Raw genomic sequence first — 27,708 nt, 5'->3', positions numbered from 1 at the left:
ACACGCTTGTTTCTCGCCGGGAATACCCTACATTGCATCTTGGCTCTGACTTCAGGCGCACCAGGTTCTCTGACCTTTGATCTTACAACAACCAATCAGTACTATGACACACAGGCAGACATGTAGACGGGCAGACATGGAGAAAAACTGATTAGAAAGCCAGCCATCACCCCGCTTTTCATACTACATTGACCACATGCGTTCCGACGCGTATGTCGGGTACGTGATACACCTTCCTCCCCGGGCTAGGTAATTAGGTACTACCTAGTATAGGCTAACCTAGAGTAGATAATGAACTCGACCCGAGCCGGCAGGCGCAACCGGATCTGGATTTGCATCTCCCTTGCCCTGCCCGACCGCCACCCTGAGCCCCATGGATGCGTACCTACCCCGCGAGATCGCGCAGCCGTATCCCGGACTCCGTCCAGCCCGTCAGCCAGCCATTCGGCTCCCCCGCCCCGACCCTGAATCCATCAGGAGGTAGTACCGAAGAGGCATTAAGGCAAGGAAGCCATACAGTATAATCTCCTACTACTAGGCTATCCATCCGTTCTCTGCTCGGTACGTAACACCGAACGGAACAAGAAGACGGCACCCCTCATACCCATGTTGAGTTCCTAACGTAGGCAGTGCCTACTGTACGTAAAGTTGCGATCACTACTGACCGTCCAACCCGACTCATCCATTTCCAGGTTCCGTTAAACCTCGTACCCTAAGCCTTCCAACGGCGGGAGGGAAGAGTAAGGCCCTATCTAATCTAGACTTATGGCACCTCCATCCAGATCAACATCCACTTCCAGGGCAGCTGTGCTACCCCACCCCCGCTGCTGCCGCGCGTTGGGTTCCCATTTGCATTTCCAGTGCGTCTTTGGGTAGCGGCAGCTCTACACTGCGTGAAACTCCCACATTGAACCTTCTCCTAAACCCTCTCCCGTCGTCCAATCCCGATAGAAAAGCATACCCAATCTCTCGGGCCCCATCACGTGCGCAACAGTTGCCAGGCATTGTTTCTGTGGATACAAATATGAATACGTACACTGTCTTTCCGGGTATTAGTAGTATTTTATCTCTGGTGTGTGTTGTATGGACCACGCATCGGGCGTGGCATCGGATTTCTCAGGCCAGGCTTGGCCTTGGATAAGCATAAGATGTAGGACGCAAGGGTACGTTGTGCGGGCCCAAACATAACATACATAGGTAGTCCAGGGCCCTGCGGATAGGCTTATATTTTCACGTAAAAACTGAAACGCGGCGATTTACTCGCCATTACTACCCAGCAGTCCCATTCCACCCTACACCCTACGATCCTCCCCCAACCCTAGACAAGACCCCTAATAATATCCCCCCGGCTCAGAAACAGCATAAACACTACTCTGCATATTCCCCGCCGGTATAAGCGGAAATACAGTCGCATCGCAAACACGCAGATTGCTCGTCCCGTATACTTTCAACCTCTCACCAACAACGCCCCGTTTCTCTCGCGGCATAATCGCACATGTTCCGCAGTTAATGGTATGATGTCTTCGCTGTATCTCGGAGATACCGTCTCGCTGAGTCGAGGCCCGTCATGAATGCATCGGGGTGATTTCTTCGTCCGTTATACCTGATATATTTACTCAGCGAGGAGATCTTATGTAGGTCCTGCAAATCCAGAAGGTTCCGCGCCATGATTTCGATGCCGAGCCGGTGGGAGAGGTAATTTGGGTTAATGGATTGTTTGGCGAATGGGTCGGGGGATGCAATGCGCGTGCTACCGCGGGGGAAAGGGAGGTTCATTTGCAAGCAGAGGCTTATGAATGATTCCGGTTGGATGGCATAGCTGATGAAACTGTTTTGGAGGCCGTGTAGGTACGCTTGCACGGGGAAGAGGAACATCATGCAGGTTGGGAGCGGAGGGCCTTGAGAGGATATGTCGGATAGTCTCATGCCGAACGCTGCCAGGAGCATTAGGGTCCAGATACCTACCCATCAATGTCGGCATGGATGTCTTTGAGATTGGATCGTGCAGATCGAGGTTGGGCAGGAAGGCGCTTGATTGAAGGCCACCGACTGTCATGAGTCCTGTCCCGTGTTCGATATACTCGTCCATTTCTGCGGAGAAGGATCATCCTTCGTTTCAATCCCATCGACGGTCTCGACGCTTATTGACGTTGATAGATGGTCCTGCAGGTTCTCGCCGACGTTTTGGTTGTGGATTATAACGGAAATGCCGAGGTCATTGAGCCGTTTCTCATCGCCGATACCAGATAGTTCAAGGGGTTTGGGGGTGTCGAGGGCGCCAGCGCAAAGTATCACTTCTTTCTGTGCTTTGATTGTATGCACCTCACCCCGGAACACGACCTCGACACCGGCTGCAACGACTTCGGGCCCGTCGACGGTAGATTTGAAGAGGATTCTGGGCAAGCGCCTCGGTCACAGTCTGCGCATACTGCTTTGCAACAGGCCCTCCATAGGCATTGGCAGCGTAACTGCGCGTCTTGGTTACTCGCCAAGTTACTATACACCCCCGTAATCTCACCGTAGAACGGGTCCTTGGCATCGAGATCCAAAGCCTTGAAAGACTCAACCCACACCTTGGCAAGGGGATTATCCAGCATAGCTGAAAAAAAGATACCTTCAGTGGTACCGAGTCGCCGTTAACATCGGGATCAGTCCAGTCCGCACCGATATGATTTTTTTTTTGTCTCAGCATCATGCGCCTGAAGTGTGTAACACCTCTTATAGTACGGATGCAGATTCTTCCAATCCCACCCTTTCGCACCGAGGGCTCACGCATCGATATTTGCGGTTAGTGGAGTAATGAACGCCAGCCCGTTTCTGCCGGATAATCTACCTAGGAGTTTTCCTTGAGGCGTCTTTGTAATGCGGTTGCTGAGATAGACTCAACTGCCAGTCTGCGTTCGAGTCCACAAGTGTTGTCCATGTGAGGGGACAGTGAATCTGGGGTCTTGGAGTACATGATTTCCGGCTTCGAGGAAGACAACGGAAGTGTCTGGCTCCCCGTCGAGCCGGGAGGCCAGGACTAGACCGGCTGTGCCGCCGCCGACAAGGATGTAGTCTGCTTCGAGGGAGACGTTGGCTCCCTTGGCAATAGAAGAGGCCTTTCACTATTTGCGGTATTGCGTCGTAAATCGTGGTGTGGATCAAGAGAAAGGTTGTCTTATAGAGCGAATACCCAACGTCAGCCCAGCACCCGGTTATACCAAGTATAGTAAGCCTGAGGCATCTCAAGGGCTGGCGCTTGGCTTCAAACAGTTTGAGTCCTTGCGAGGTGGCCAGTCGCAATTGATGTTGATGTTGGGTCGGCAGCAAAGCTCATTCGCTGCGTAGATACTAGAGTCACAAGGCCAGTCCCGGGCCAAATTACCTTGTGACTTCTTTGTCCTATGGGAAGGGGGGGAAACGAGATATACCGGATGATCCTATTATGTATACCTCAGTCGGTTGATGCACTCGCATCGCACGTCCAGCCAGCCTCGCTGCAAGAGTTGAATCCCAGATGCCTTCGCGATGAGGCCAAGACTCGAGCACTCGCAGCGCCCGTTCAGCGATCATAGGATTGCAACATTTGTCAATCGTATAGTACAGCGGACCGATGACAGCGGTGTCCATCATGAGAGTCGGATGCAGGCCTTGAACTGTCTTGCGGGCGTTTTCATGCATGGCAGCCGTGATACTTTCTGCCAGGTCTATAACTGCGGAGAATCGACTGGCATAGGCATCGCGGATTAGATCTTCCGACTTAATAAGACTGGTGTCAATAACGATCCCAATTCCACTCTGATGCAAACGCAGGATGTCGAGGGATATTCGGTCTTTCGGCGTGAGTGCTCTTCTCTGGGTAATCGTTTCCTCTAGTGCATCCAGGGCTTGCCCAAAGTGCCACACCTGGACTTGTTGCTTTCTCTGCTCTGACCAAAGGACACTGTAGTTTGCGGCAATGTCTGCAGCTGATAACGTGTCGCAAAATGCGGCAAACATGCTGTTATGAAGGAACAATCGGTCGCGCGCGAGGGACGCCGCTTCTATAGTATCAAAGTTCATTGTGGTTGGCCAGGAGCCTTGTTCCTGGCTCAGCGTGGCTATATCGAGCGTTATGTGCGTCGGAGAGAGCCCAAAATGTGCGCTCTGGAGATCGAGATGCATGACAGCCGCAGCAAGCGAGTGTTCTACGTCATGTTCGAGTGCAGGATGGGTGCGATACAATGCGTGGTAGTCGTGCGGCCGTGCACCCAGTACTTGCAGCCCGTTTGTAAGATGAGCAATCGCCTTGTCGAACTTTCCCCGAACGAGCTCAATGGCAATGAATATCAGGCAGCAGAGCAAAACCGTGTTTCTCAAGAGCGGGTCCTTGGACTTCATCCGCAGCGTCAGACGCTCGATCGATAGGTTGTACTGATAAAGTGCAAATCGATGGGTGCGATTCGTCATGTCCTCAATCAGCACAGGCTTGCCCGCCGTCTCCGATGCCTCTTGCAATGCACTGAGAGCAACAACAGCATGACACAGTGCAGGTTCAGACTGGCTCATTCGAACAACCAGGGAGCTCCACAGATGCTGCACAAGCCACCCGCTCATCATGGGGATGGTGAAGGTATGGAAGCGACTGAAAAAGCGCCGCTCCTCTGCCGTTTTATCAGGAAGAAGCGAGCGGAACCGAAAGTCGGTCAGCGCCATACTGGTCACATCATGATGGGCTCTTTTGTGAGATAAGCGTTCTGCATCGTATCCATCGCATTTGAAGCCCGCGGCCGTGCACCTTTTGCAGGCCCCTGGAGCTTCGTCGCATTTGAGGTGGCGAGTCCTGTGTTCGTATACAGTTATTGGGCTGATCAATTAGGTTACGGTCTTGACGAACCTGCATGTACGACAGCCCGTATAAGACTTTGGTGCCCTGGCACGGCGTTGCTTCTTTGACGGTACGAGCTGCTCCATTGGTTTTAGAAGACAGGAGGTGTCAAAAAAGGAGGGCGCGGCACTGCTGCCAGGACTTCTCGTGGCTGTGTCGGCTTGGGATCTTGGCAATTTTACCTCAATCAGCGTAGTCTGCATGCGGATCATCCTGGTCTAATAAGTCAAAAGCGGTAGAATGCGAACGAGGATGAAAATGTAGTGGCTTTTCGGAGACCACTGGCAGGTTAAAGGCATTGTGGAAGGCGCGACTGTTACTGGGCCAGAAGTGCGTACATGGAACGAGCCAGGAACGTATTCTTAGACATACGATAGCAAAACTACTAGTAGTAGTAAGCCACATTAAACAACTTTGTTAAAGAAGGTAGGAATAAAAGAAAAGCTTGATGGTTCTTCAACGCGACTTCACCTCTCGTGATTCAACCCTAATCTATGTTACAAATGACATTCAAACAGCATTTCCGTGCATCCCAACTTCATAGTCCCCTTCCATTTGCTCTGTTTCCCATTCTTCTTGGCATCATAAATTTAAGACCCGCTTTACTGTTACTAAAAGAACCAGCTGCTGACGGTTTTGCGATGACCTCTTTCGCACGTTCAGCAGCCTGCTCGAGTGCACGATCGAGACCCTCCGCCTGGTTCACCATTGCAACCGCGCGATTCAAAGGCTCATGGCACGTGTGAATAGCCACCGAGCTGCGAGCTTCAGTGGTAATTTTACCCTGACATGATCCTTCTGCTCCACACTTGAATGCAACAGGAGCAGGAATTGCGCCCGTTAGTGGCAGACCCATTGCCGGCTGCGATACCTCATCGGTCAGTGAGCGAACGGCATCTCGCAGTTGTGCGGTATATGTAGCAATCAGACCAAGCTGCACCCGGAAATCGATTGTTGTAAGCATGAACCTTTCTGCGTGCGGATTGTGGGTGCGGACGATGTTGAGTCCGCCATTGTGTTTGGTGGTTTTCTGGTGGTTTCGTCGTATGGCGTGGCAAACGTGAAGCAGGACGATCTCCCAGATATCGATCATGCGGTGTAAGCACGAGAGCAGATGGTGGAGGGAGGATAGTTCGATCTGCGGTTCGGACGATGCGGGTACGGGCTCGTGAGGTGCAAACTCAGCCCAGGTTTGTTCGAGCAGTCGGCGTGATCCTAATAATTCGGTGGGCACTCTGGCTACATCGACAACTTCTTCAGAGAACGTGAGTGTCTGATCGATGTTGATGCTGAAGTCCGCTGGCTCGGGCGGGGGTGTGGTATAGCTTGCGGTGTCTGTTGTAGTATTAGGTGAGCCCAGCCCGAACAGGACCGGTAGTCTGTGCAGGTACCCACGAAGGCAGATGGATAAATTGCTAATGCTTTCTTCGAGCACATATAACGTGCCATTCTTTGGGGATAGCGGAGGTATCGGTGTTGTGAGCAAACAGACTTAGCAAACCATACGGCGCAGGATTTCGGGCACGGTCGGCCAGAGCCTCATCGATGATGTTTGTCCGTTTGGTAGAAGAGTCACGAGCACCAAGGTTGTCATGGGTCGTGGCTGACTGTTGTTTTCCTCGTTGAAGGGGCAATTTATTCTTGCCCTTAGACAAGGACATGAGGAAGGATTCATGAGCCGCGGCCGCTTCTGCTTCGGCGTCAAGAAGGTCGTCAAATATGTTCCGGGACTGCTGGGCGTCCAATTGACCCTGGGCATCAGTGGTGAAACTGCCTTGTAGCTGGTCTGATTGAAGGGGTACTTTGCTTGCCTGTGTAGAAACCGTCGGTACAGAGCTACGCCGCATCTCCAACGCAGTATCTAGAACAGGGTCCATCGCGGGATCCCAAACATTTGTAGCAACCGAGAAGCCAGATGTATCCCGATCATGAACAACGCGGTGAAAGTCCGCCTGCTCCTGAGTACTGTTCGAGGACGGGGGTACGTTTGTGGCGGGAGCCAAGACCGAGAAGGAGTATTGGTTCTTCACAACACCAGGAGGCATACCGGCGGGAGAATTTTCCGGAACAAACGCGACACTTTTACTATCCGAGGGAGTCTCCTGGTCCATGGGCAACAGGCGGCGCGGTCGACGGCTGTACTCACTGTAATGGCGGGCGTCGTTGTTCTTGAGACAAAGGTTGCAGGACGTCTGGTTAGGCTCCGTAACGCAGCCGCATCTTACACGCCGGCACGCATCGCAGGCTTTGTAGGTTGGCATTTGTGAGCTTGGCACGGTTTCAGGGCAGAGGTGATGAGATAATTTCGACCACAATGATGAGAATTCCAATTTGGAAGAATGCGCTGTGGCTTAGGAAGAACAGGGCTGGACTCCTTATATCGTGGTTAGGTCAGGTGGCACGGCGTTGGAAGTGAATTTGTTTTTAACACTCAGCTATAAGGTTTTCCTGCTTTTCATAGACTGTATAATGAGGTTTGTGAATTGCTCCCTATCCTATGATTCACAGGCTACAAAGCTACAAGCTCCTTTGGCGGTTCTCCGGCATGTCACAATCTTTTTGAACAGCAATGTATGAAAAGAAATCATGCAGTCTCTGCTTGTCCCGAGCCTCGGTCAAAATGTGGAGGAAAACGCATGTGGAAGCCGGGTAGAAGATCGATGTACGATTGTGTGATGCATATCATGCAGACACTTCACGAATTTTGTCTTCATTGGGCGGACATGAACATGGATGGTGCTGAGTCCTGGGGAATCCAAACGCAAAATAGCGACATCAACTTACTTAGGACAGCGAAAGAATGATTCCATAGTATTCACCCGGTCAGGCAAGGGGCTAGATCGTGCAGTCCTGTCTGGAGCAGCCGTCAGCTTCTGGAATCTTCCCGGAAGAAGATCAAAAGTGCGGCATCAAGGAATCCGCAAGTGTAAGACATCTCATTTGAGGTTTTCATTGTCCCCCGTAGGATATTTCTGTGTTCCAGCAAATGGAATGATCAATCCTGGGAATACCAGCCAGGTTTGCAGAATGCGGTACTTTGGTCTCTAGAGCGAGGCAATCATACGGCCGAACAAGGCAGTCAAGGCCCAGAAGAACATCTTTACTGTACAATAGTTTACCTAATTCTGAGTCTTCTTTTTCCTAAGCAGTTCTCTTCTCGATCGGTCCGGCACGTGAGATTTCATTGGAGAATCGCTTGCTTGGGCCGCTGTGTCGACGAGCAAGTTGGGTATACTTTCACGAGGATACTGAGTCGCACGTCCCTTGCACCGGTATCAACACCATGAAATATAAAGGCGAGAAGACATGCAGTACTAAACGAGTGGGGCATTGGCTCACATGGACAAAAAATTGGAATTCAAGCGAGGAGTGATGCTACTTCGACACTGCTATTGAAAATGGTTACTCATCACCAGCGCCGCGCTTATCTTCGAGCCGACAGACATTACCGGACGAAGTAACATGAATCGCTGGCAGCACGACACAGTTGCGCGAAGTCATTGTTGGAATTGGCCTCAGTATGGATACGGTTGTGCTTTTAGTACGGAATACTCACAGAGACGACGGGGGTCGTTACAGCAGGTGCTGCAACTGGCGTGTACTTTCTAAGCCGGGCTCACGATGGTATGCACCGGAAGAACCGCCAGAATCTGTCAGTCTTGCTGGACTAGCGAATTCTGCAACCCAGATGTCTCACTGAAGAGAATTTGAGACGATCTAATAAGATCACATATGGTTACACATGCGATTCTCCACAGTCTGGTCGAGTTACCTTCTTGGCTCTTATCTGCTCATTATGCTGCTCCTAATATGCCTGCAAGGCGAAAACTAGGCAGACAGTCAGGCGAGCGTTTGGGATTGATGGAGATCCCAAGAACAGCCTTCAAGACGCGAATACCTCTCGACGGGGACGTTCCGTAGTAAGCTTTCGCCGGTTGGTGGTCGCGGTTTCCTTGACCTCGGGAACACCCAGGTCCTATCTTGATACTTCCTTTGCAGGAAGAGACTTTGCTTTTTCGTGAAGAAGCTGCAGTCCGTCCGGTCCGGGACGTCGACATTACTTCACTTGTCAGAACTGATTCTACTACGTACGTTTATCAGATTCAGGCTACAACGGCTATCTATTCGCCCCATATAGCGCATGTCAGACCAACAATTGGAGCCAAAACGCGTCATGCAGGTACAGAAAAGCCCCAACAGTCCCGGAAAGCTTGCAGATGAAGACGTACGACCTTTCAAGCTCATCTTGGCATTGATCGGAAAGCTCTTGGGATTGTCTCGTGGTTGCTTAGTGCAGTGGCGATGGATCCGCACCTCCCACAGTTCCCACGATTTCCCACAAACTCCCACAAATTCCCACATTTTGCCTCTTTGCAAGAGGCATAGGTGCCGCAGATCGGTACGCTTAATTTGCCTTCAATTTTGAGGAACCTGTGACTTCGTTCAGGGGTTTCCGCTTCGGTGGACCTGATCAGTACGACCAGTCGTGTTTTGGTGCCCTTTCATGCTCGATGGCATTCTGATAGGTCTTCTTCAACAGGGTTTGCCTGTCCCTGATAACCAGATCGTCGCGAGCCGCAGGGCCCAGCCTCAACAATTGCAGGCGACGTAATGCTGCCATCCGGCCCGCACGGGGTTTGCAGAACAAAGGCTAGCAGAACGTTATCAATCTCCGATAGCCAGGTTAATCTTCGGGCTTTGCTCGAAGAAGCTCGGAGTTTCGGAATTAGACTAGGCAGCCTCGGAACAGCCTTCCTGATGGCTCTGAATAGCGCCGATCACTATCGGAGTCGGACTAGATTGCGCAGGAACGTTAGGCTAAGGGGGTGCTGATCCCCACAGGACCATCACAGAGATACATCACCCGTCCATTCCACCAGGCTCAGCACCTTCTTCAGGTTAAGGTGTGTCGTTTCAGCCACGTTTTCGGGGCCGCGCAATTGCGTGACGACAAGTGGGAGGGAACCCTAATTAGGAAGCCTCACCGTGGGCCACCGCCAGCCCTACCTTGTTGCTTGAAGGTTTGGCTGCTGCGGTGATCGGACTGGAGCTAGGCTTTTAAATACTCCTGTCATCGCTGATCATGTAGGCTATCATCAACTTTCTTTAAACTTCATTCTTTGGACTTACATTCGTTCTATACGCTTCCACCATGCGTCAACAGCGCAACGCCCTCGCCGCGCTCGCAGCCACTGCAAACGCAGCATCGTCCCTCTCCGACGTCTGCACAGTCTCCCACGTCAAGTCGATTCTTCCCAGCAGCGGTGACATCCTCGGAATCAACCCTGTCCCCTCCGCCGTCACCGCGAACGTCTACAATGCTGACACCAGCGCCAACTCGACCTCTAGCACCAGCTCCGGCGGTATGGGCGGTATGGGCGGCGGCAGCTCGGCAGCCTACAGCTATTGCAACGTGACCGTGACCTACGAACATACTGGCAAGACCGACGACAAGGTCGTGGTCAAGTACGCCTTCCCCGCGCCGTCCGCGTTCATGAACCGCTTCTACGTTTCTGGTGGTGGTGGCTACTCCCTTTCGTCCGATGCCACTGGCGGGCTGGAATATGGCGCTGTCGGCGGTGCCACCGACGCCGGGTACGACGCCTTCAACAACAGTTACGATGAGGTTGTCCTCTACGGCAACGGCAGCATCAACTGGGACGCCACACACATGTTCGGATACCAGGCTCTCGGCGAGATGACTGTCCTTGGCAAGGAGCTTGCCCGTGGCTTCTACGGCCTCGACTCCGACGACAAGCTCTACACCTACTACGAGGGATGCTCTGACGGTGGCCGAGAGGGCATGAGCCAGGTCCAGCGCTGGGGTGAGGAGTACGACGGTGTCATCGCCGGTGCCCCTGCCTTTCGCTACGCGCAGCAGCAAATCCACCACATCTTCTCCTCTGTCGTTGAGCACACCCTCGACTACTACCCTCCTCCCTGCGAACTGGCCAAGATCGTCAACGCAACCATCAAGGCCTGTGACCCGCTCGACGGCCGTACTGACGGTGTCGTCTCCCGTACTGACCTCTGCATGCTCAACTTCAACCTCACCGACATCATCGGCACCCCGTACTCCTGCGCCGCGCAAACCTCCACCTCCCTCGGCTTCGGCTTCAGCAAGCGCAGCAACAACCACTCCAAGCGCCAAGCTCAAGGCAGCACAACCTCCTACCAGCCCGCGCAAAACGGCACCGTCTCCGCCGAAGGTGTCGCCGTCGCCCAAGCAATCTACGACGGTCTGCACTCCTCAACCACCGGCGAACGCGCCTACCTCTCCTGGCAAATAGCGTCTGAACTCTCCGACGCAACATCAACCTACAACTCCGACACCGGCAAATGGGAGCTCAGCATCACTAGCATGGGCGGCGAGTACATCGCCAAATTTATCCAGCTTCTTGACGCCGATAACCTCTCTACTCTTGACGGCGTCACCTACGACACCGTCATCGACTGGATGAACACGGGAATGCACCGCTACTACGACTCCCTGCAGACGACATACCCGGACATCACTGAGTTCCAGGCTGCCGGCGGTAAACTCCTCCACTACCACGGCGAGTCTGACCCGAGTATCCCCGCCGCGTCGTCCGTGCACTACTGGCAGGCCGTCCGGAAGATCATGTACCCCGATCTCGAAGACGACGAGGCCCTCGAGAAACTCGCAGACTGGTACCAGTTCTACCTTGTTCCTGGTGCTGCGCACTGCGGAACAAACTCTCTCCAGCCAGGTCCCTACCCGGAGAACAACATGGAGATCATGATCGACTGGGTTGAGAACGGGGTTAAGCCGTCTCGTCTCAATGCGACAGTGTCGTCTGGTGACTTTGATGGTGAGACGCAGATGCTGTGTCAGTGGCCTAAGCGGCCTCTTTGGAAGAGCGATGAGAAGTTCGACTGTGTTGACGATGAGAAGTCGATCGAGAGCTGGACTTATGACTTCCCCGCTTTCAAGTTCCCTGTCTTCTAGGGGACTGTATTTCTAGTTTTGGATATCCTCCTAGGTACCTACCTTTTTACTTTCTCTGTCCAGCGATGGCTGGTTCGGTGATTGGTGGTTTGCATGATCGCTAGCTAGTTGACGCCGTGATTGATTCTGTCATTCATTCTCAATAAGAAGCATGTTTTTGATGTTTACCCAGAACGGGATAGATAACAAGTTATGCTAGTACTCTAAAGTGAACACTGTTCTCACTTTTGACTCTCACCTTAGAACTCCACTTCAATGATCGACACCATCCCTCCCCTCGTCCGCCTTCCCCTCATCAAACCTCCTAACAACCAGTACCGTAGCCAACAGACTAAACGGCAACGCAAAAAACTACATCCCCGCCTTAATCCCCGCCGTAATAATCAACGCTGCGGCCACAGCGTAAACGCCAAACCCCACCGCCACCCCGCAGTCTCAATCCTCCTAAGCAAAGGAGAATACCGAATCTGTTCTGCGAGCTATGTACCCGGGTACGCCTGGATCTCGATGGAAATACACAGTGTTTGACTATCTTTCGGCGGGAAGGCCGTCATTCCTTTGCATGAAGAAGCAGGGGTATACGGTTTGACGCGAGTCATGGGCGGAGTGTAGGCTTCCTCCCCCGGGGTCGAGATCCTCTATGCCTCCGGGAGATAAACAGAGCGGCATCGGCAAGATCAGGTATCAAGGTGATGAGGCTAATGCCCTTTTAAGTAACAGCAAGCCCAAGACAATCCTACACCGAAATTACAGCTAACTTGAATCCCGAACAGGCTGCTATCGCTTGGGATGTGGATATACTGAATGATGATGATGTTCGTGGGGTTCTACGTTCAGACCTTGAGTAACGTGCGAATCAAGCGGAAGTGCGCAGTGGAGCTACTACAAGAAGGGCTTTCACGGCAAATATACCCTTTTACGGAGAATGGCTTTGCCTCGGGATCCATTCTGAACGATGTGAGCTCAAATTTGAGATAGAAGTGGACTATCGCTTCATGGATACGACCAAGAAGAACAACGGGTATGAGGGAGAATCGGTACCTTTGAGCAGGCGCAGCCTCTCCCTATAGCTCAAAAGGGCTTGATTTGTGAGTAGAATTTTGACTTCTCCCCAGGGGGCGGATGACAAGGGGAAGAGAATGGAAGAGGGGTTTGAAAAAAGGTGTATACTTTTTGCCTTTATTCGAACAACATTATTTATTCACATGGCACGCCGACAATAGCACGAAGCCAGCACAATTAGAGGTATATAAGGGGGAAAATACAGTAGAGAAAGCAAACTCCCACGGGGTATTAGCTGCCACCACATAGTATCTACTACGAGAGAACCATGGCAGCACCCATAACCATAGCCACGCCCCAAATGCCAACAACAGAGCCAAGGCCATCCCAAGCCAATGCTCTTGCAGCCAGACGCCCAGCCGCATTGGACGGAGTCTCCTGGGCGCTGGCGTTCTCCGCAGCGGGCACATCAGACTCATGGTGCAGCAGCGTAATGGCGGGCGCATACGAATATCCAGTATAGGAAGCCTGGTCCGTGGACTTGAAAGACGTGGTGTGAGTTGTTACTTCGGTGACGGTGGCTGTCGGGATGTCCGAGATTCTAGTGCGGACGTTACTGTCGCTGCCGTAGGTATGGGTTATCGTATACAGGGAAGTAGAGTAGTCCAGGTCGTAGTGTGTGTAGACGTTACAACCAGATGTGGGCTTGTAGTCCTTGACGGCGGAGTAGCATAGATTACTGCCGTCGAGGGTCATACCGCTGCATACAACAAATGGTTAGTTCGGTTTACCATTGATAGGTGCAGTGAGATGCCATACCTAGGACAGCAGACCGCCATAGTTTGCCTCGGGGCCAAAGCACTCTTCATAATCGACGCTGGATGAATATAATCGTAGTAGTAGTCCTCATAGTAGTCGTCGTAGTAGTAGTCGTCGTCGTCGTTAGGGCGGGAACTAGTAGGGGTGGCCGTGATCTGGGTCGTGGGAGCTCTAGTGGGACCCAGGGCACCCGAGACTGTATAGGCATCGCCGTCACCGCGGCCAACCATGCCGATGGTCTTCCATCCTGCAGGACAGTGTACGCCGGGAGAGTAATAGGAGCCATAATCTATCCAGTAGATGTGTGTGGCAATGTATTCCTCATACTCTTCGTCCGACATTGACATATAATCCGGCTCGGCGGTGGTCGTCGTCACTGCCTTTGTCGTCTCGGGCATACACTCGGATAGGTACTTGGCACTGTCTGTGCATTGAGCGGCGTATTCAATCGATAGCGAGTTCCCATACAGGGCTCCGATCCCGATATGGTCGGAGGCGGTGCAGCTTGGAGCTGGAGTGTACGTTGAGGTGAGGGGGCCGAGGTTAGTGAAGGTGTACCACCCACCGGCCACGGAGGCATTCAGACCGCTCATGATTGATGACTGAGGCGTACTTGGAAGCGGAGAATCTGAAAGAGAACGTGGAGATAGAAAACACAGACTGGCGACGGAAATGAGGGGAAGGAAGATTATTATAGCAGTCGTTTACCACAAAGCGCAGGCGTGAGCCAGGCACCTGTGGGCTGTGACAGGCAACCTTCTCGCTTCCAGCAAAAGGCAGGGGCAATATCTAAATGAGGCTTAAAGTGCAATTTCTCAGCGCACAGAACTCCTGCTTAGTCTGTCTTGGCAGGGAGCAGGCCCATTGCTACCCATGAAATGCATCAAGTGCTCCCCTTCCGACAGACTCTGCGTCTATGTTTGAGATTGTGTGTTACAGAGGCTCTCATTGCCATCGGATGAAGGAGTAAGTATCTTAACAGCCGCTCAACAAATCTCGAGATCTGGCCCTGACTTGTGGATGCGCCTCCCCGACCGACTTGGCGGTTTGGCCATTCCAGGGTTTTGGTTGTCTTAGGGCTGTTGTAGCGTGATCTTAGCGTCCCTTGATCAACAAATCGATGTTCGTACCTGACCATCCGGCACAAAGATTCCGGCCCATCGACTCACCGAGAGTGCGAGACCCTGTGCACAGCGGCCTAGCGTCTCGTAAAGGGCTAAGCTCCATACACTATTATTTGGAATGCAGGGGATTCGTGCCTCATACGACGATACGATGTTACCCTTGGGTATGATTTGCTAGTTTGCTATTAGTCCGGATATTCAATTTTCTTCGCCTCTTCTTCTGCGCTATCCTTTTGGGGATCCCGGTTGTTGCTCACAGTGCGAGCTCAGTGCTTGCAGGTGGATATGTCCGCCCAGGCCGTATGATAATTTTTTTTTAACTAGGATTGTTTGCGCCATCTCGGAGAAGGATGATAGTATTTACGTCTAGCAAGCATAGCCAATCCTCTGCCTTTTCTGCTTCGAGAGTTCGAATGCCTGCGGATTTGGAAGGCCGCTCGAAGGCCACTCGAAGGCCGTTTGTTTCGTGATAACTCCGTGCAAGGCGTATGCTCTTTGTTTTCGCTTGGAACTTTTGAGGGTGTGACCGAATATATATATATATACACCGACCACAGAGGCTCCATTCTATCCTCCACCCCCCTCCCGAAGGTCAGTCGAGCAGACTCTTTCATGTGGACTGGCGTCTATGGCACCAGGCGGAGACTCAACCAGTCTACCGTTAACCCCCGAACACTATTTTTCGAGTCGTCACAACAATTTTATGCCCAGCGGCGTTCATCGTCTAGCATAGCACGTCAGGCCGTCCCGAGGCCATGTTTATTATCCACCACACTTTCTAGTTGACGGAGGTTGTTTCAGATTCCCAGTGTAACTTTTGATAATACTACTCGCGAACCAATTTGGCATAGTGATAGACATGTACATCAAAGAAACCGTTGCCCAACTGGGCCAGCTGTCACTGGATGGACACAGCGGACCATGCGAATGGCAGTCGTCAAGAACAGAAAGACTCTGGGAAAGTCTCTATGCCTCCATTGGATTTATAACGATAAGCCGGTAGTTCCCATGGTCTCAGCAAGTAAAGGTACTTGAAGTCGTATCTTGGGGGCACAGGCACCTAGCCATCTACATGAGGCTCGGGCGCAGAAAATTAATAGCCCGCAAAAGGCAAATATCAATGCGCTTAAGGTACCCTGAGCCAACGATCTATCAAATTAACAAACAGGATACCGTTGCTGTGACCCCACGACTGCGGGTTTTAGCATAAAATCTCGTTGTCGTGGTTCGGAAGCCGAGGAGTGTGTTTATTTGATTAGACGCATACACAGCACGAGAATAGCAACAATCACAACGTAGGCCACTCCATCTCAATCGCCTCCAACCCCCCCGGCCCCCTAAAATCCTCCACAATATCCGCCTGCTCACTCAACATGACCCTATCGACCTGGGTCCCCTCTGTCGCCAACCTTCTCCATCGGTCAAAATCATCCTTATTCCGCTTATCGCCCTTTGCCTCCTCAGCCCTCTCCCAGTGCCCCTTCGAAAATGCAAGCAACGTAGTTATCTTCTTATTCGGAATATCAAATACAAGCGAGGCAATAGTCCCCGTCTCCTCGAGCCAATTACACTGCCATAGCTCACCAGGCCGAATACACTGGTATGTTGCGCCCTGGTAGTTCTTCCGCCCAGCCATGGGTCCGCCGTGAATGTGGTAGACGATTCGGTCTTCGTTGTAGAACCACATCTCATATCGCCATTTTGTGGTGTCCCCTTGGCAATCTGGAACGACGTAGTCGTAGATTAAGTGTCGGTCGCGGATATCGGTGTCGAATGTTGTGTCTTTGATGGAGGGCTTAACGGGCATCTTGACGGTATAATCGTTGCCGGGAACCTTCGTATGTACCAAGGCGCTTCGATCGGCGTAAAGATCAGGGGGTTGAGTAGAATATGACAAGATCACTGAAGATCAGACTGAACTGAGGTAAATATACCATCGGTAACCCAGTTCCTGGATGGAGCCTCGGATTGTCCGGAAGCTGGTGTGGATAACCTCTGATGTACATGACGCTCGGATGATATCAACGACCCATGCCCTAATTATATATACACATCTCTTCCACGTGGAGATAACAAATCTTGAAACATTACCGGTCGAATTAACTCTGCTTTTGGATCCTGTGAAAAAAAATGACAAAGATCGCCCTCTTCGGCTCAACAGGCCAGATCGGCCGCTCGATCCTTTTCGCCCTCCTCAAAACAACACCTCACTCAGTCATACAAGTCGTTCGACCAGAATCCGAGTCAAAGGCTAAGGATGTCGATGTCAAACCTGACCAAAAGCAGAGACTGACGACCATATCTCTGGACCCTATAAAAGCCAGCGAGGACGAGCTAGTCTCTGTGCTCAACGGCGTGGAAATCGTTATCAGCGCATTGAACGGGAAAGCGCTCGCAGCGCAGGGAAAGATACAAGATGCCGCTGACAAAGCCGGTGTAAAGCGATTTTATCCTAGTGAGTACGGGATGCATCATCTCTACACTGATGATCAAGGGCGTGGAGTTCTGCACCCAGTAAGCTTCCTATAGATCTTTCCCTCGGCCATGAATGATTGGCTAACGCTGTGGAAAAGACATGGAACATGAAGTCAGAAGCCAACATGCACGCGTTACACCACCCGGCCATAGCCGCAGGGAGAATGACATACACGCTTATCGGCTGCGGCGACTTCTACAACCAGGACCGTGAAGCGACATGGTGCCCGTGGACGCAACGTGATGCGCCGTCGTACACACTACATATTGTGGGCAACGCGGATGCGAAAGCTGACTTCACTCATATTGACGATCTTGCAACTTTCCTGGTCAAGACGATTGAGAATCCTGCTGTCTCCGAGAATGCAAACTTGAATGTTGTGAGTGACCATATCAGCTATAACGAGCTTGCGGCACTCTTGGAAAAGTACTCAGGGAAGAAGGTTGAGAAAGTTGTTTACCCGCTTGATGCGATGCACCGGGCGTGGAAGGATCCGGAGGATATACCGGAGGCTGTGAAGGGGAAGAGTGCGTTCCCGGATGACTTCTGGATGCTTGTTAAGGGGATGCAGGGGCAGAATAGATTCTGGAGACCGCCGGGTGAGGTGCATAATGGGTTGTTCCCTGAGCTGGAGGTAACAACGTTTGAAAAATACTTTCGGCAGCAATTTGGTGCCCGAGGGTAGATTAGAGCTCCCGAATAGATAGATACCCTTGAGTAACATATCATACCCTAATCTGGAAATATGTAGAGTCTCTATTTGTTATCGTGAGCAATACGTTTGAAGATAGTCTTCAAGACCAGAGGTGTAGTTCCAAAAACCTGCAGCACGCTGTAGCCCTGATTTGGGCAGGGCTAAAGGATCTGGACGCCTACACGGAGTTCCTACGAGACGAAGCAGACAAGACATGCCGGAAGCAACTTTCAGTCGCTGGGCTATCCGGGTGTGTTTCAACAGCCAACTCTCCGTATTATTGAAATCAATGTCCATGTAGATTTATTCATCGCCATCGCAACAGCTCATAAACCTAAACCCAGGCATATACAGGCTCAGCACGGGTGTGTGCTACTGTTGCTTTTGAATTGCTGATAGAGATAATAATCTATGTTTTTTCTTATCCCTTGTCTCTTTGTTGCCCGCCGGACGTGCCAGGCTAACTATAGTACACTACAGCATAAAATCGACCAGTTGCCATTCTAGAATGATCCTGACGAAGGATGCTGAGCTTTGTACTGTCCCTACGCTCGTTCGCCTTGAGCTTAAGGATACTCCACCTGCTGGTGGTGATCTACATCCGCATCAAGCCGACCCATTGTCCGGAGAAGCGGATCTTTCCAGGTACAGTTGGAAGCTTTGGTCGATCCCCGGTCGATCATTATGTTTTGAATCTGCGATCGACCGCAAGGGCATAGATCGTCAACCAATATGCATTCGGAATCTGGTTTTATTGCTCTTGACGTCACAAATCCATTGATGACTTATATAAACCGGGGAAAAGCCAGGGTGAAATAATCGGCCCCATGCAGCCGCTTTACATTATTGTGAACATCCTGTGCCCTCCTCTTGGATTTGCAGGGGTGCCTCGAACACGGCCCTGAGATTGGCTTCAGGTAACCCCAAGCACTGACGAGCCTTAAGGACGAGCACCTGTGACTGCATGGCTACTAAACACCCAAAAAGCCGAGGGAGACTCGTATTAAATGCCATGTCATCTCCAGCCTCCAGCTTGAAGTAGAGCAACATCAGCGGCTTGCCAGCAACCGTATCCCAAACCGATGCAAGACATGCAGATAATATTGCAGCCCGTTGGCCAATTCACAGATCCCACGTGCCCACTAATCAAGCTCCTGCGCGTTGTACTGAACCGGTGTAGTCTCCCCATTCCCATCTCCTTTTCAGAGCCCCCTCGTCCTGAACGCTGATGTTCTGTGCAATCTCTACCGCCCACGTAATACGAAACTGATACTCAGAGAAAGTTTTACTTGATTGAGCTCCATTCTACCATGTTCTCCAGCTCTTTAATTTTCTCCAAAAGAGCCGCCAGTGCCAGCATAATCCCAATCAACGTCTCTTGAATCGTGTTCATCTGGTCCTGTATTTCCCCAAACCACCTATTTGAATCTGCCCACATTTGCGATATCTGACGTATCGATCGAACCCGGTAATGATCGTAGTAAGCGAATGAAAGAAGTAAAGATCTCAAATCCCTGTAATAACCCTGAGAAGGCTATCGTGAAAATTGAGGGGGGAGCAGAACGGTAGAATGGATATAGCCATATGGCGCCACCAAAAGCGAAAGGCGCTCCTGTTGTCCAGTTCCACGAAACTGTTTATCACAGCAGGTATTCCGAATTAAGACACTCGCAAGATTAAAGTGCCGTCAGAGTCTGGCTACATTGTCAATATGGGGCTGGTTGGTAGGACGACGGCACAGGAATCAAAGGATCCAGTCGTGGCGGGCGATCAACCATGATGCCTCATTTAGGGCTTGGCTGACTTGAGCGTCGCATAGCAAGTGTACTCCACCAGAGCTACAACTGGAGTCGCTGAAACAGGCACCATTCGCTGTCAGCTTCTGATTACTGGAGCCGGAAAAAGGATAAGATACCTAGAGAAATTGAAAGAGGTGGAGACTCGATGTCACGACATGGCTCCCGACTGTTATCCAAGTTTGAAGACTGGCCTTCACATCGCCGCTTAGCTCCAAGCCCACGACAGTAGGCTAGATAATACGGAACAATAGGATGCACACTATCGGCACCAGATGCTACCCTGCCGCTGCGATATTCGTTCTAAATAGCGGTGTCAATATTCACACCATGCCGAACTCGCATCTAGCAATCCTCTCGGCACAGAATGACAACAATACAGTTGGTAACGTCTGCACTGATCATTGACCATTGGAAATTCAGCCAATGCAGTTCAGAAACAGTGGTCAAGCCGGACGTCACACAGATCAAAGAGGCAGCCATGTTAGAACACAACGTAGAGCAGCTAGCAGCTAGTAGGTGCAAAATTGCTTCAGATATACCACGCAAGAGCTCAAGGGAGACTTGGGCGCTCGAATCCTATATACCGACCTATCTTGTCAAGGGGCCAGGGTTGGGTTCTCCATCACGGGGTGCCTACGCTTGACCTTCGCACCCGTCATGGCTTTCCTCTCTCCTCATGGTTTGTGCGCCATCGCTTCAGCCCAATGAGTTCTACGACTGATAATGCTCACCTCATGTCCTCGGTTCATGTCAAGAAGGGATAAATACGCCTGATTTACCGGCCTGTTTAGCTGTCGGACAATCGCGGGATTGCGGCCTTGCTGAGTTCCGTATCTAGGTCCCCATACGGACTCAAGTATTATGCCCCGTTGCGGTTGAAAATGGTGCTCTGCTAATCAATGGAAGAGGCTATAAGACTCGCACACACAACGAATGTTGCGGCTATCGACATGTTTATCTTCAAACACACCTCTCCTACGCGCATCAGATACACGTGGGTCCGGGCTCCAGTCTAATCGGTTGAGTACGTATCTCCATGACGACGCATACCCACTTTAAGACAATTGGGCAAGATTATTCGTCCATACACTACACAGGTACTGAAATGATGATACACGGTGTGTTCTTAATCCCGAATAGTCCCACGACACGGAGACGACATACGCAAGTCATGTCGTTGAACTGTGCGCACAGCGCCAGGATGGTTTTCGAACATTTATTTCTTCTTCGTATTTGAATCTTCGCGTTTCTAGCCATGCATCAGCCGCGCCACAGTGACCTCAATAATGGGTAGCCGCTTGTTCTGGGGCTGTTGGGGTGTTTTGGTACTCGCGCAGGTGATAGAGGGAGACTACGTGTCGACCAACTACCAGAGCTACAATGACGGCGCATTCTGCCATCGCCCTCATCTCGAGTTCCAGTCGAGCAGCGAATATGCGCCTCTCCTACAAGTCAACACCTGGAAGCCAGACGCAATATCTGCGAGGGGCTCACACATATTCCTCCGGCACGACGGCGCCAGCGACAGCGACGGCAACACCAACGACTCGTCGCCTCTGATTCTAGACTCCCGCGACCTAAGCGTGGTGTATATGAACCGCACCTTCAACAACGTCTTCGGCACCCGCGTCCAGGAGAATCTCGGCAAGAAGTACCTGACCTTCTGGGCGGGCGATAAGGGAGACGGGGTAGGCGATGGGTACGGGCTCGCGTACGACGATACCTACCGTTTGGCGTACAAGGTGTCGGCGCAGAATATCAATGTGCACGCAGACCTGCATGAGTTTGCATTCACGGGGAACGGGACGGCTCTGGTCACGGGCGTTAACCGGATTCGCGTGAGTGGGAATGTTTTGAGTGAGAGGTATGGGTGGGATTATATCTTGCCTGACACGCTCGACATTGATATCCTGGATGGTGTGGTTCAGGAGATTGATCTTAAGACTAACAAGGTGCTTTTTGAGTGGCGAGCGCTGGATCATATTAATCCGCTGGACTCGTTTGAGCCGATGGGGAGCGGGTGGGATGTTTATCATATTAATAGTATCGAGAAGGTATATGTGCATACCTATGCGGTCACTCAGTGAGCCTAAAATTAACAACACCATACTGACTACGTCAGACGCAAGCAGGTAATTACCTCATTTCCATCCGCCACACGCACTCAATCTACCTAATCGACGGCCAGACCGGGGCCATCATCTGGACTCTTGGTGGCGCACGAAACAACTTCATCGAGCTCCCCATGGCTCCAGCCCTAGCTTCTCCCAGTCCCGGACAACCACAACGACCAGCACAGCCACTACTAACAATGGCCTGGCAACACCACGCCCGCTTCGTCCCCGACACAAACGAGTCTCAACTAACCCTCTTCGACAACCACGTCAAATTCACGACGCATGGCGAATGCAGCACCAACTGTTCCCGCGGTCTGCACATCGCCATTAACACGACCGCTACCCCGCCAACCGCGCAGATCCTGCATGAATTCCAGCACCCTGCAAACCTGCAGGCCCAAAGTCAGGGCAGCGTACAAGTCCTTGCCCCTCCCCCGTCTGGATCAGTCCCTGAGCTAGATCTAGGCAGCGTCTTCATAGGCTGGGGTCGGTGTCCCGCGTTCACAGAGCACACGGCGTCCGGCGAGACAGTCCTCGACGTGCAGTTTTCGCCTTGGCACAGCGAGGACATCCCTGATGCACTGGACAATTACCGCGCGTATAAGATGGACTGGGTTGCGGAGCCGTGGTGGGATCCGACTATTGCTGTTGCTGAGTGGAGGGATGGGAATGGGACGAGGACGCTGGTGGTTTATGCAAGTTGGAATGGTGCGACGGAGGTGGATAGCTGGGTTGTTAGGGGGTCTGTTTCGGTTAGGAATGGCAATGACGACGATAATGAAGATGATCAACATATTGATGGGGGTGATGAGGTCCTGTTGACGACCTCGCTCAGGACGGGCTTTGAAACCAAATTGACAATCGCAAACTATGCTGGGGGATATCCAGACGGTTTCCACTACCGATACCTGTGGGCCCAGGCATTGGATGCACAAGGAAATATCCTCCGGTCAAGCGAAGCCGTGGACTTGAATACCGCAAGCATACTAAAAAACTCTTCCTCGGACTCTTCAGAATACGCAACTTGCCATGATCTCGGGCTCAAATCATCATCATCCCTCCCTAATTTCGCCCAGATGAATATGAACAAGTCTAGCACCAGTCCTCCTACCCATTCCCACGCTCGTGGATTATCACCAACAGCGCTAGTCCTGTTCGGCTCTGGCCTGGGCCTTTTGGCGTTGACTTCGATGATTGTTTCTGGCGTGGTGGTTTTCATTCACCGCCGGCAACGCACTGATTATGACGCGTTGACGTCTTCGGACTTTGATCTGCGCAGTATCTCTGTCGACGATGATGATGGTGAGGCTGGTGGTAGCCACGAGCACTCGGGGGTGGGCGGCTACACGGACGAGGACGAGGATAGACTTGCCCTGCTTTCAAAGCCTAAGTAGTACATTCGGGTTGTATGACATTATTACAAGTACTTTCCAGGCAATTTTCCTCATGGCTAATATTACAAGGGCTGATACTCAGTGATTGTAATTAGTGCCTATGAAACCTAGGAGCATATATATATAACGCAAAAGAGCCAACAAACCCACCTCCTTGACACTCCATTGTTTCTGGGCAAGGGGGTCACAACATGCAGATGTGTCTTGAAAGCAAAATCGGAGACCACGACAAATAAAAATGCTTCTGCAAATCTCCTTGCAAGGACGGAAGGCTTTACATTAGTGGTACTTGTTTCGGTCGGAGAGGTCAGTGTTCTAGAGGTAGACTTCAATCTGTAGTGCAAACGGGTCAGTAAAGCAACCCAAAGAGATTGTACGAGGGCAAGGTTTCGGAGATCGATTATCTTACCTTGTTCGTCATCTTCGAGTCCACATCCTTGCAGCACAGACACGCTGCCAAACCCAGGATGCCAAAGACCATGGATACCATCGCAACCACACTAAAAAAGAAAAAACGTCAGCCACTGCGCCGCACGCAAGAGGCAAAACGAGCACGAAATACTTACAAAATAGCTTTGCAGTAAGCATCAGCAAGAGCAGCCTGGGCGGCGGCGGAAACAGCAGGGCTGTAGTCACTTAGAGCAGAAGCAGCCCCAGTGACGACAGCCATGAGGTCGGGGACCTGAGATTCGTCCAAGCCAGCGGCGATCACTGCGCGGGGGATGTACTCGGTCATGTACTCGGTCATGTACTTGGTCGTACTCTTGCTGTAGACGGTTTGGTAGATGGAGGTCGCAATTGAATGATAAGCGATTAGTGATCTGATGCTGACCAAGGAACGTATTCGAAGAGAAACAAAGAAGGCTTACCTGCACCAGCAGCAAACCGAATACAACCTGAAATACCACCACTGACACCAAGGTTCTTATGCTCAACGCCCATCTGCGTAATCGCAATGGAAAGGTAAAGACCCCACCCAAAGCCCGCCTGCGACAGGAAGATAAACGCAATCATAGTCCCCTTATTATCAGGCGTCACAAGACCAAGCAAACTCCCGAAGAGGACCATGACAAAGACCGATCCAGTCAACTGCCAATGCCAGTTTCAGAGCTTGCTACCGAGCGTAGATAACAGTATCGCACCGAAAAAAAAATGGCAAAGCCCTGCGGGAGAGATAGGATGATCGAATACTCCCAGGCTGTGCCGCCGTTCGTGTAGAATAGGGTGATCATCTGCGGCCACAAGATGCTAGATGAGTAGTAGAACATGTTGACGACACCCAGGGCGATGACAGGGGCAGTGAAGTCGCGGCCCCAGGAGCTGGTGAAGACGTAGGTAGGGGTGAGTGGGTACTTGAGGTTGCCGAATGTTTCCCAGAGGGCGAATGCGATTAGGACGACTGCGCCAACAACGAGAGGCGCGACGACGTGCGCATCGTTGGAGTCGTACACGCCGGCCCAGACAATGCCCATGAGGAAGGGAACTGCACCGCCAATGAAGAGGAAGGCTCCTATGAGGTTGTATTGATTGACGGCCATGCTTGGTTGAGGCTTGGCTAAAACTTACCGACAAGGACTTGAATGCCTCCATATAAGGAACCCCGAGACTGGTTTATCGGTTAGCGTTGGGATGTCCTAAGCGATGGGCAGCTGATACATACGGGTGCAACAATCACGGCAATATAAACAGTGAGGTCGGCAATGACGACGCCAATGTGACGCCACTTGTTCGGCAGAAGCTCAGGCAGTGCGAATGCAGCCATCTACATCCAGCAGGATTCTTGTTAGCGCATGTTCCTGTTGAGTGAAAAATGCTGTTGAGAATATAGAGTATGTACCTGACAGTTGGCTCCACCAAACCCGGACACAGCAAGTCCGGCGATGATTTGGTGCGTGTTTTTGCACTGGCCACAATGATATGGCCAACGAAAGTCACCAAATTGCCCAAGCCTAGGAACCAGCGTCGACCTAGGAGATCGGTGTTTGGACCACTGTAAAATGAATGAGCATTGGATCACGAGGCAGAAGTGCTCACGGCGCAAGGCATACAGGATCAAGAAGGCACAGGTGATTGAGATGGTCCACGCCTAATACGCATTAGCCATTTAACTCGAACAGAAAGTCTCACGCAAAACCCCATACAGGGACAAACCAGATGTATCCGTTCGGATCCCCCATGTCCGCCGACACCATGCTCCCAATAGCGGAAGCAACGGGGACAGGCCAGAACGACAAGCCATAACCGCAAGAGAGAATCTAGAAAGAAATGCGCATTTAGCTGGTATGCAAATGGATTGTGCGTTCTCGGAAAACATACACAAGAGACGATCCACGTTTTAAACGTCACAACCGGGGGCGCAACCTCGGGGTCATGGAAACTCGTGGATGGTGACTCCGGGTTAGGGGGTCGAGCAACGTCCTGCATTGGACCTTTCTCGGTATCGTGCGCCATCATCAATGAAAGGCAATCCGAGAGATAGGCAAGACAAACAAAAGGTCAAAGAAAAGGAAAAATTGAAGAAGGAGGGAGCTTTCTTGCAGCGAGAAGCAAGTCATTAAGCTTCCCTGCATTGGGGGAGAGGGAGCTAGGTGGGTTCGGCTAGGACAACCACACAACACATGGTCTGTGGCCAACAGGATTCCATAAAACGGCAAGACCCCTGGGGCAGTCCTGAGTCAAGGGTATGCCCGAACCGTTTGTGGATACGGTTATCGGACATGCAGAAGGCGAAAGTCCAGGACCCCCTGGTCGGCAAGTCTCTTGCCCTGGTTAGCAACTTACTGACTCGCGGGCCCGCATCCGACTCTATGGAAATGATTAAAGGTTGAAACCCGTGGGCTGATTAGATAGCCGTTAGTTAGGTGGGGGATTCTGCATTAAAACCAGTGGGACTGTTTCTTAGTGCAACTAGTTGGTTTCTGCAATCTAACGGCGCCGGGCTGGCCGGCTGGTTTACCTAGTCAGTGCTTCTTAAAACGCCACGAGGTAGAGTCTGACAGCATCTAAAACTAACCGTTCACAAAAACCACCGCACATTCGACATGGGCTCGCATGTAGAAGAGCGCGTCGCCATCATCGTCGGAGCCACTGTCAGTCCACCAAACGCGCGGGGTTATGTTGATCTATCACTGACCGGTCGCTGTTGCAGTCTGGAATTGGAGTTGATCTTGCCCGGGATCTGGCCACACGCGGATGGAAGATCGCTTGTGTAGGCCGACGTCGTGAAGCTGGAGCGGCTCTCCTCAAGAAACTCCAATGCGACAACGCCCGGTTCTTCCCAGCCGACGCATCCAACTACGAGGAGTATGCGAACGTCTTCCGCGAAGTTCGCAAGCTATGGGGCCGAATCGACGCACTATGCGCCAATGCTGGCGTCGTCGATACCTCGTCCATTTATATATACGACTGGAAGGACAAGAGCGTCGATGAGGTCCCGCCAGCCCCGAAGTTGGACGTGGTGGATGTCAACTACAAGGGGGTGGTTTACGGCACTCAGTTGGCGACGCACTTCATGAGACACAATCCCCAACCTGGCGGTCGCATTGTCATCACAGGAAGTATTGGCGCTGTCTTCCCTCACAGGACTTATCCTGTCTACTGCGGCACCAAGGCGGCAGTCAACCATTTTGTGCGCGGCGTCGCCCCGCTATTGAAAGAGAAGGAGAACATCTTGATCAATGTTGTGATGCCCGGCATTATCGACACCCCGATCGTCCCTCCAGAAATGATCAAGGCAGTCACTCCCGAATGGTGAGTCTACCGCGGCCGACTGATCGATCCCATGCTGACACTGCATAGTATTACTCCCGTCGACACTGTCTTGAAGGCATACCAGGTCTTCCTCGAAGACACCACAGGAATGGCGGGCGAGACGCTCGAATGTTCCGCCGAGAAGCTGATCTACTACCACATGCCCGAGTACGGTAATGGGCCCATCACCAAACGGGCCGTGACGGTGTGGGAACCGCTGTTCCGCATGATGCACGGCGAAGACTCGCAGCTGCCGGGTGCGCTTCAGTGAGAAAGAGACAAGAAAAAAGGAAGCAAAACCCCGCCAAGGGACGGCACGATGCTTGTGGCCCGCGGTTGACAGTATTACAGCTGTGGACGTGAGACTAGAAAAGACAATGAATGGCCTTGGCACGTAGCAAGCGGGCGTGACGGCGTGGACGATCCCAATGCCTGGAACGCCGTTCTGCCGTCATTGTGGCATGATCCTTTGCCATTTGACAGCGCATCGTCCTGCTTCTCCGTCTGGCCCTTGCGAAGCTCACAGCTCACAGCTTATCGAGGGATGGCGTGGCCCGCTTGATGCCGCGGCCGTTAACTGTCAGCTGTGTGGAGTGGGTATAGAGCCACTCCTTCTCTTCTATAAAGGCCTGGTTTTATGTAATACTTAGTGGTGCAACCCAACATTCTAGTGCTTTTTTCCTGCCTTTTCTGTCTTGTCTGCTTTCTATCAGT

At 51.8% G+C, this 27,708-nt stretch overlaps 10 protein-coding genes across 10 annotated transcripts; 4 read left to right on the top strand and 6 right to left on the bottom strand.

The window, feature by feature from the left end:
- Nucleotides 1-1,506: 1,506 nt before the first annotated feature.
- On the bottom strand, nt 1,507-2,597 carry BDV17DRAFT_296629 (GMC oxidoreductase-domain-containing protein; the record flags this gene model as incomplete). The annotated part of the gene is made up of 3 exons (XM_073763334.1): nt 1,507-1,934; nt 2,082-2,395; nt 2,503-2,597. The coding sequence occupies 3 exons, from the start codon at nt 2,595-2,597 to the stop codon at nt 1,507-1,509; spliced, it is 837 nt and encodes a 278-aa protein (XP_073610003.1).
- Nucleotides 2,598-2,882: 285 nt separating this feature from the next.
- BDV17DRAFT_285646 (uncharacterized protein) lies at nt 2,883-4,935 on the bottom strand (the record flags this gene model as incomplete). Its single annotated transcript, XM_073760751.1, has 3 exons — nt 2,883-3,101; nt 3,436-4,804; nt 4,859-4,935. The coding sequence occupies 3 exons, from the start codon at nt 4,933-4,935 to the stop codon at nt 2,883-2,885; spliced, it is 1,665 nt and encodes a 554-aa protein (XP_073610002.1).
- Nucleotides 4,936-5,359: 424 nt separating this feature from the next.
- On the bottom strand, nt 5,360-7,110 carry BDV17DRAFT_296627 (uncharacterized protein; the record flags this gene model as incomplete). Its single annotated transcript, XM_073763333.1, has 3 exons — nt 5,360-5,424; nt 5,471-6,184; nt 6,285-7,110. 3 exons carry the CDS (start codon nt 7,108-7,110, stop codon nt 5,360-5,362), a joined length of 1,605 nt encoding a protein of 534 aa, XP_073610001.1.
- Nucleotides 7,111-9,300: 2,190 nt separating this feature from the next.
- On the top strand, nt 9,301-12,025 carry BDV17DRAFT_277895 (putative tannase). The gene is made up of 2 exons (XM_073759476.1): nt 9,301-9,934; nt 9,991-12,025. The coding sequence occupies exon 2, from the start codon at nt 10,002-10,004 to the stop codon at nt 11,817-11,819; it is 1,818 nt and encodes a 605-aa protein (XP_073610000.1). The 5' UTR covers nt 9,301-9,934; nt 9,991-10,001; the 3' UTR covers nt 11,820-12,025.
- A 776-nt stretch (nt 12,026-12,801) lies between these two features.
- Nucleotides 12,802-14,273, bottom strand: BDV17DRAFT_277894 (uncharacterized protein). The gene is made up of 2 exons (XM_073759475.1): nt 13,641-14,273; nt 12,802-13,581 (listed from the first exon to the last, which is right to left on the bottom strand). Exons 1-2 carry the CDS (start codon nt 14,231-14,233, stop codon nt 13,137-13,139), a joined length of 1,038 nt encoding a protein of 345 aa, XP_073609999.1. The 5' UTR covers nt 14,234-14,273; the 3' UTR covers nt 12,802-13,136.
- A 1,779-nt stretch (nt 14,274-16,052) lies between these two features.
- Nucleotides 16,053-16,571, bottom strand: BDV17DRAFT_285643 (Calycin-like protein; the record flags this gene model as incomplete). Its single annotated transcript, XM_073760750.1, has 1 exon — nt 16,053-16,571. The coding sequence occupies one exon, from the start codon at nt 16,569-16,571 to the stop codon at nt 16,053-16,055; it is 519 nt and encodes a 172-aa protein (XP_073609998.1).
- A 323-nt stretch (nt 16,572-16,894) lies between these two features.
- On the top strand, nt 16,895-17,925 carry BDV17DRAFT_296623 (uncharacterized protein; the record flags this gene model as incomplete). Its single annotated transcript, XM_073763332.1, has 2 exons — nt 16,895-17,278; nt 17,338-17,925. 2 exons carry the CDS (start codon nt 16,895-16,897, stop codon nt 17,923-17,925), a joined length of 972 nt encoding a protein of 323 aa, XP_073609997.1.
- Nucleotides 17,926-21,019: 3,094 nt separating this feature from the next.
- On the top strand, nt 21,020-23,244 carry BDV17DRAFT_296622 (ASST-domain-containing protein; the record flags this gene model as incomplete). Its single annotated transcript, XM_073763331.1, has 2 exons — nt 21,020-21,787; nt 21,856-23,244. 2 exons carry the CDS (start codon nt 21,020-21,022, stop codon nt 23,242-23,244), a joined length of 2,157 nt encoding a protein of 718 aa, XP_073609996.1.
- A 315-nt stretch (nt 23,245-23,559) lies between these two features.
- BDV17DRAFT_296621 (uncharacterized protein) lies at nt 23,560-25,695 on the bottom strand (the record flags this gene model as incomplete). The annotated part of the gene is made up of 11 exons (XM_073763330.1): nt 23,560-23,577; nt 23,654-23,744; nt 23,811-24,011; nt 24,077-24,333; nt 24,387-24,754; nt 24,811-24,850; nt 24,905-25,006; nt 25,087-25,234; nt 25,293-25,330; nt 25,386-25,499; nt 25,561-25,695. 11 exons carry the CDS (start codon nt 25,693-25,695, stop codon nt 23,560-23,562), a joined length of 1,512 nt encoding a protein of 503 aa, XP_073609995.1.
- A 590-nt stretch (nt 25,696-26,285) lies between these two features.
- BDV17DRAFT_297258 (SDR family oxidoreductase) lies at nt 26,286-27,683 on the top strand (the record flags this gene model as incomplete). Its single annotated transcript, XM_073763465.1, has 3 exons — nt 26,286-26,333; nt 26,393-26,994; nt 27,043-27,683. 3 exons carry the CDS (start codon nt 26,286-26,288, stop codon nt 27,263-27,265), a joined length of 873 nt encoding a protein of 290 aa, XP_073609994.1. The 3' UTR covers nt 27,266-27,683.
- Between the last annotated feature and the right edge of the window lie 25 nt (nt 27,684-27,708).

This window comes from Aspergillus undulatus, assembly GCF_047715775.1.
Source record: "Aspergillus undulatus strain CBS 261.88 unplaced genomic scaffold BDV17scaffold_105, whole genome shotgun sequence".
Classification (NCBI taxonomy): Eukaryota; Fungi; Ascomycota; class Eurotiomycetes; order Eurotiales; family Aspergillaceae; genus Aspergillus; species Aspergillus undulatus.
This window is presented reverse-complemented; position numbering and strand designations above follow the sequence as displayed.

Excerpts from the sequence above, each read along its gene's own strand:
- BDV17DRAFT_277895 (XM_073759476.1), top strand. The coding sequence starts at position 10,002 with ATGCGTCAACAGCGCAACGCCCTCGCCGCGCTCGCAGCCACTGCAAAC.
- BDV17DRAFT_277894 (XM_073759475.1), bottom strand. The coding sequence starts at position 14,233 with ATGAGCGGTCTGAATGCCTCCGTGGCCGGTGGGTGGTACACCTTCACT. Across the intron at positions 13,582-13,640 it reads ATGGCGGTCTGCTGTCCTAG|CGGTATGACCCTCGACGGCA; the intron begins GTATGGCATCTC and ends TGTTGTATGCAG.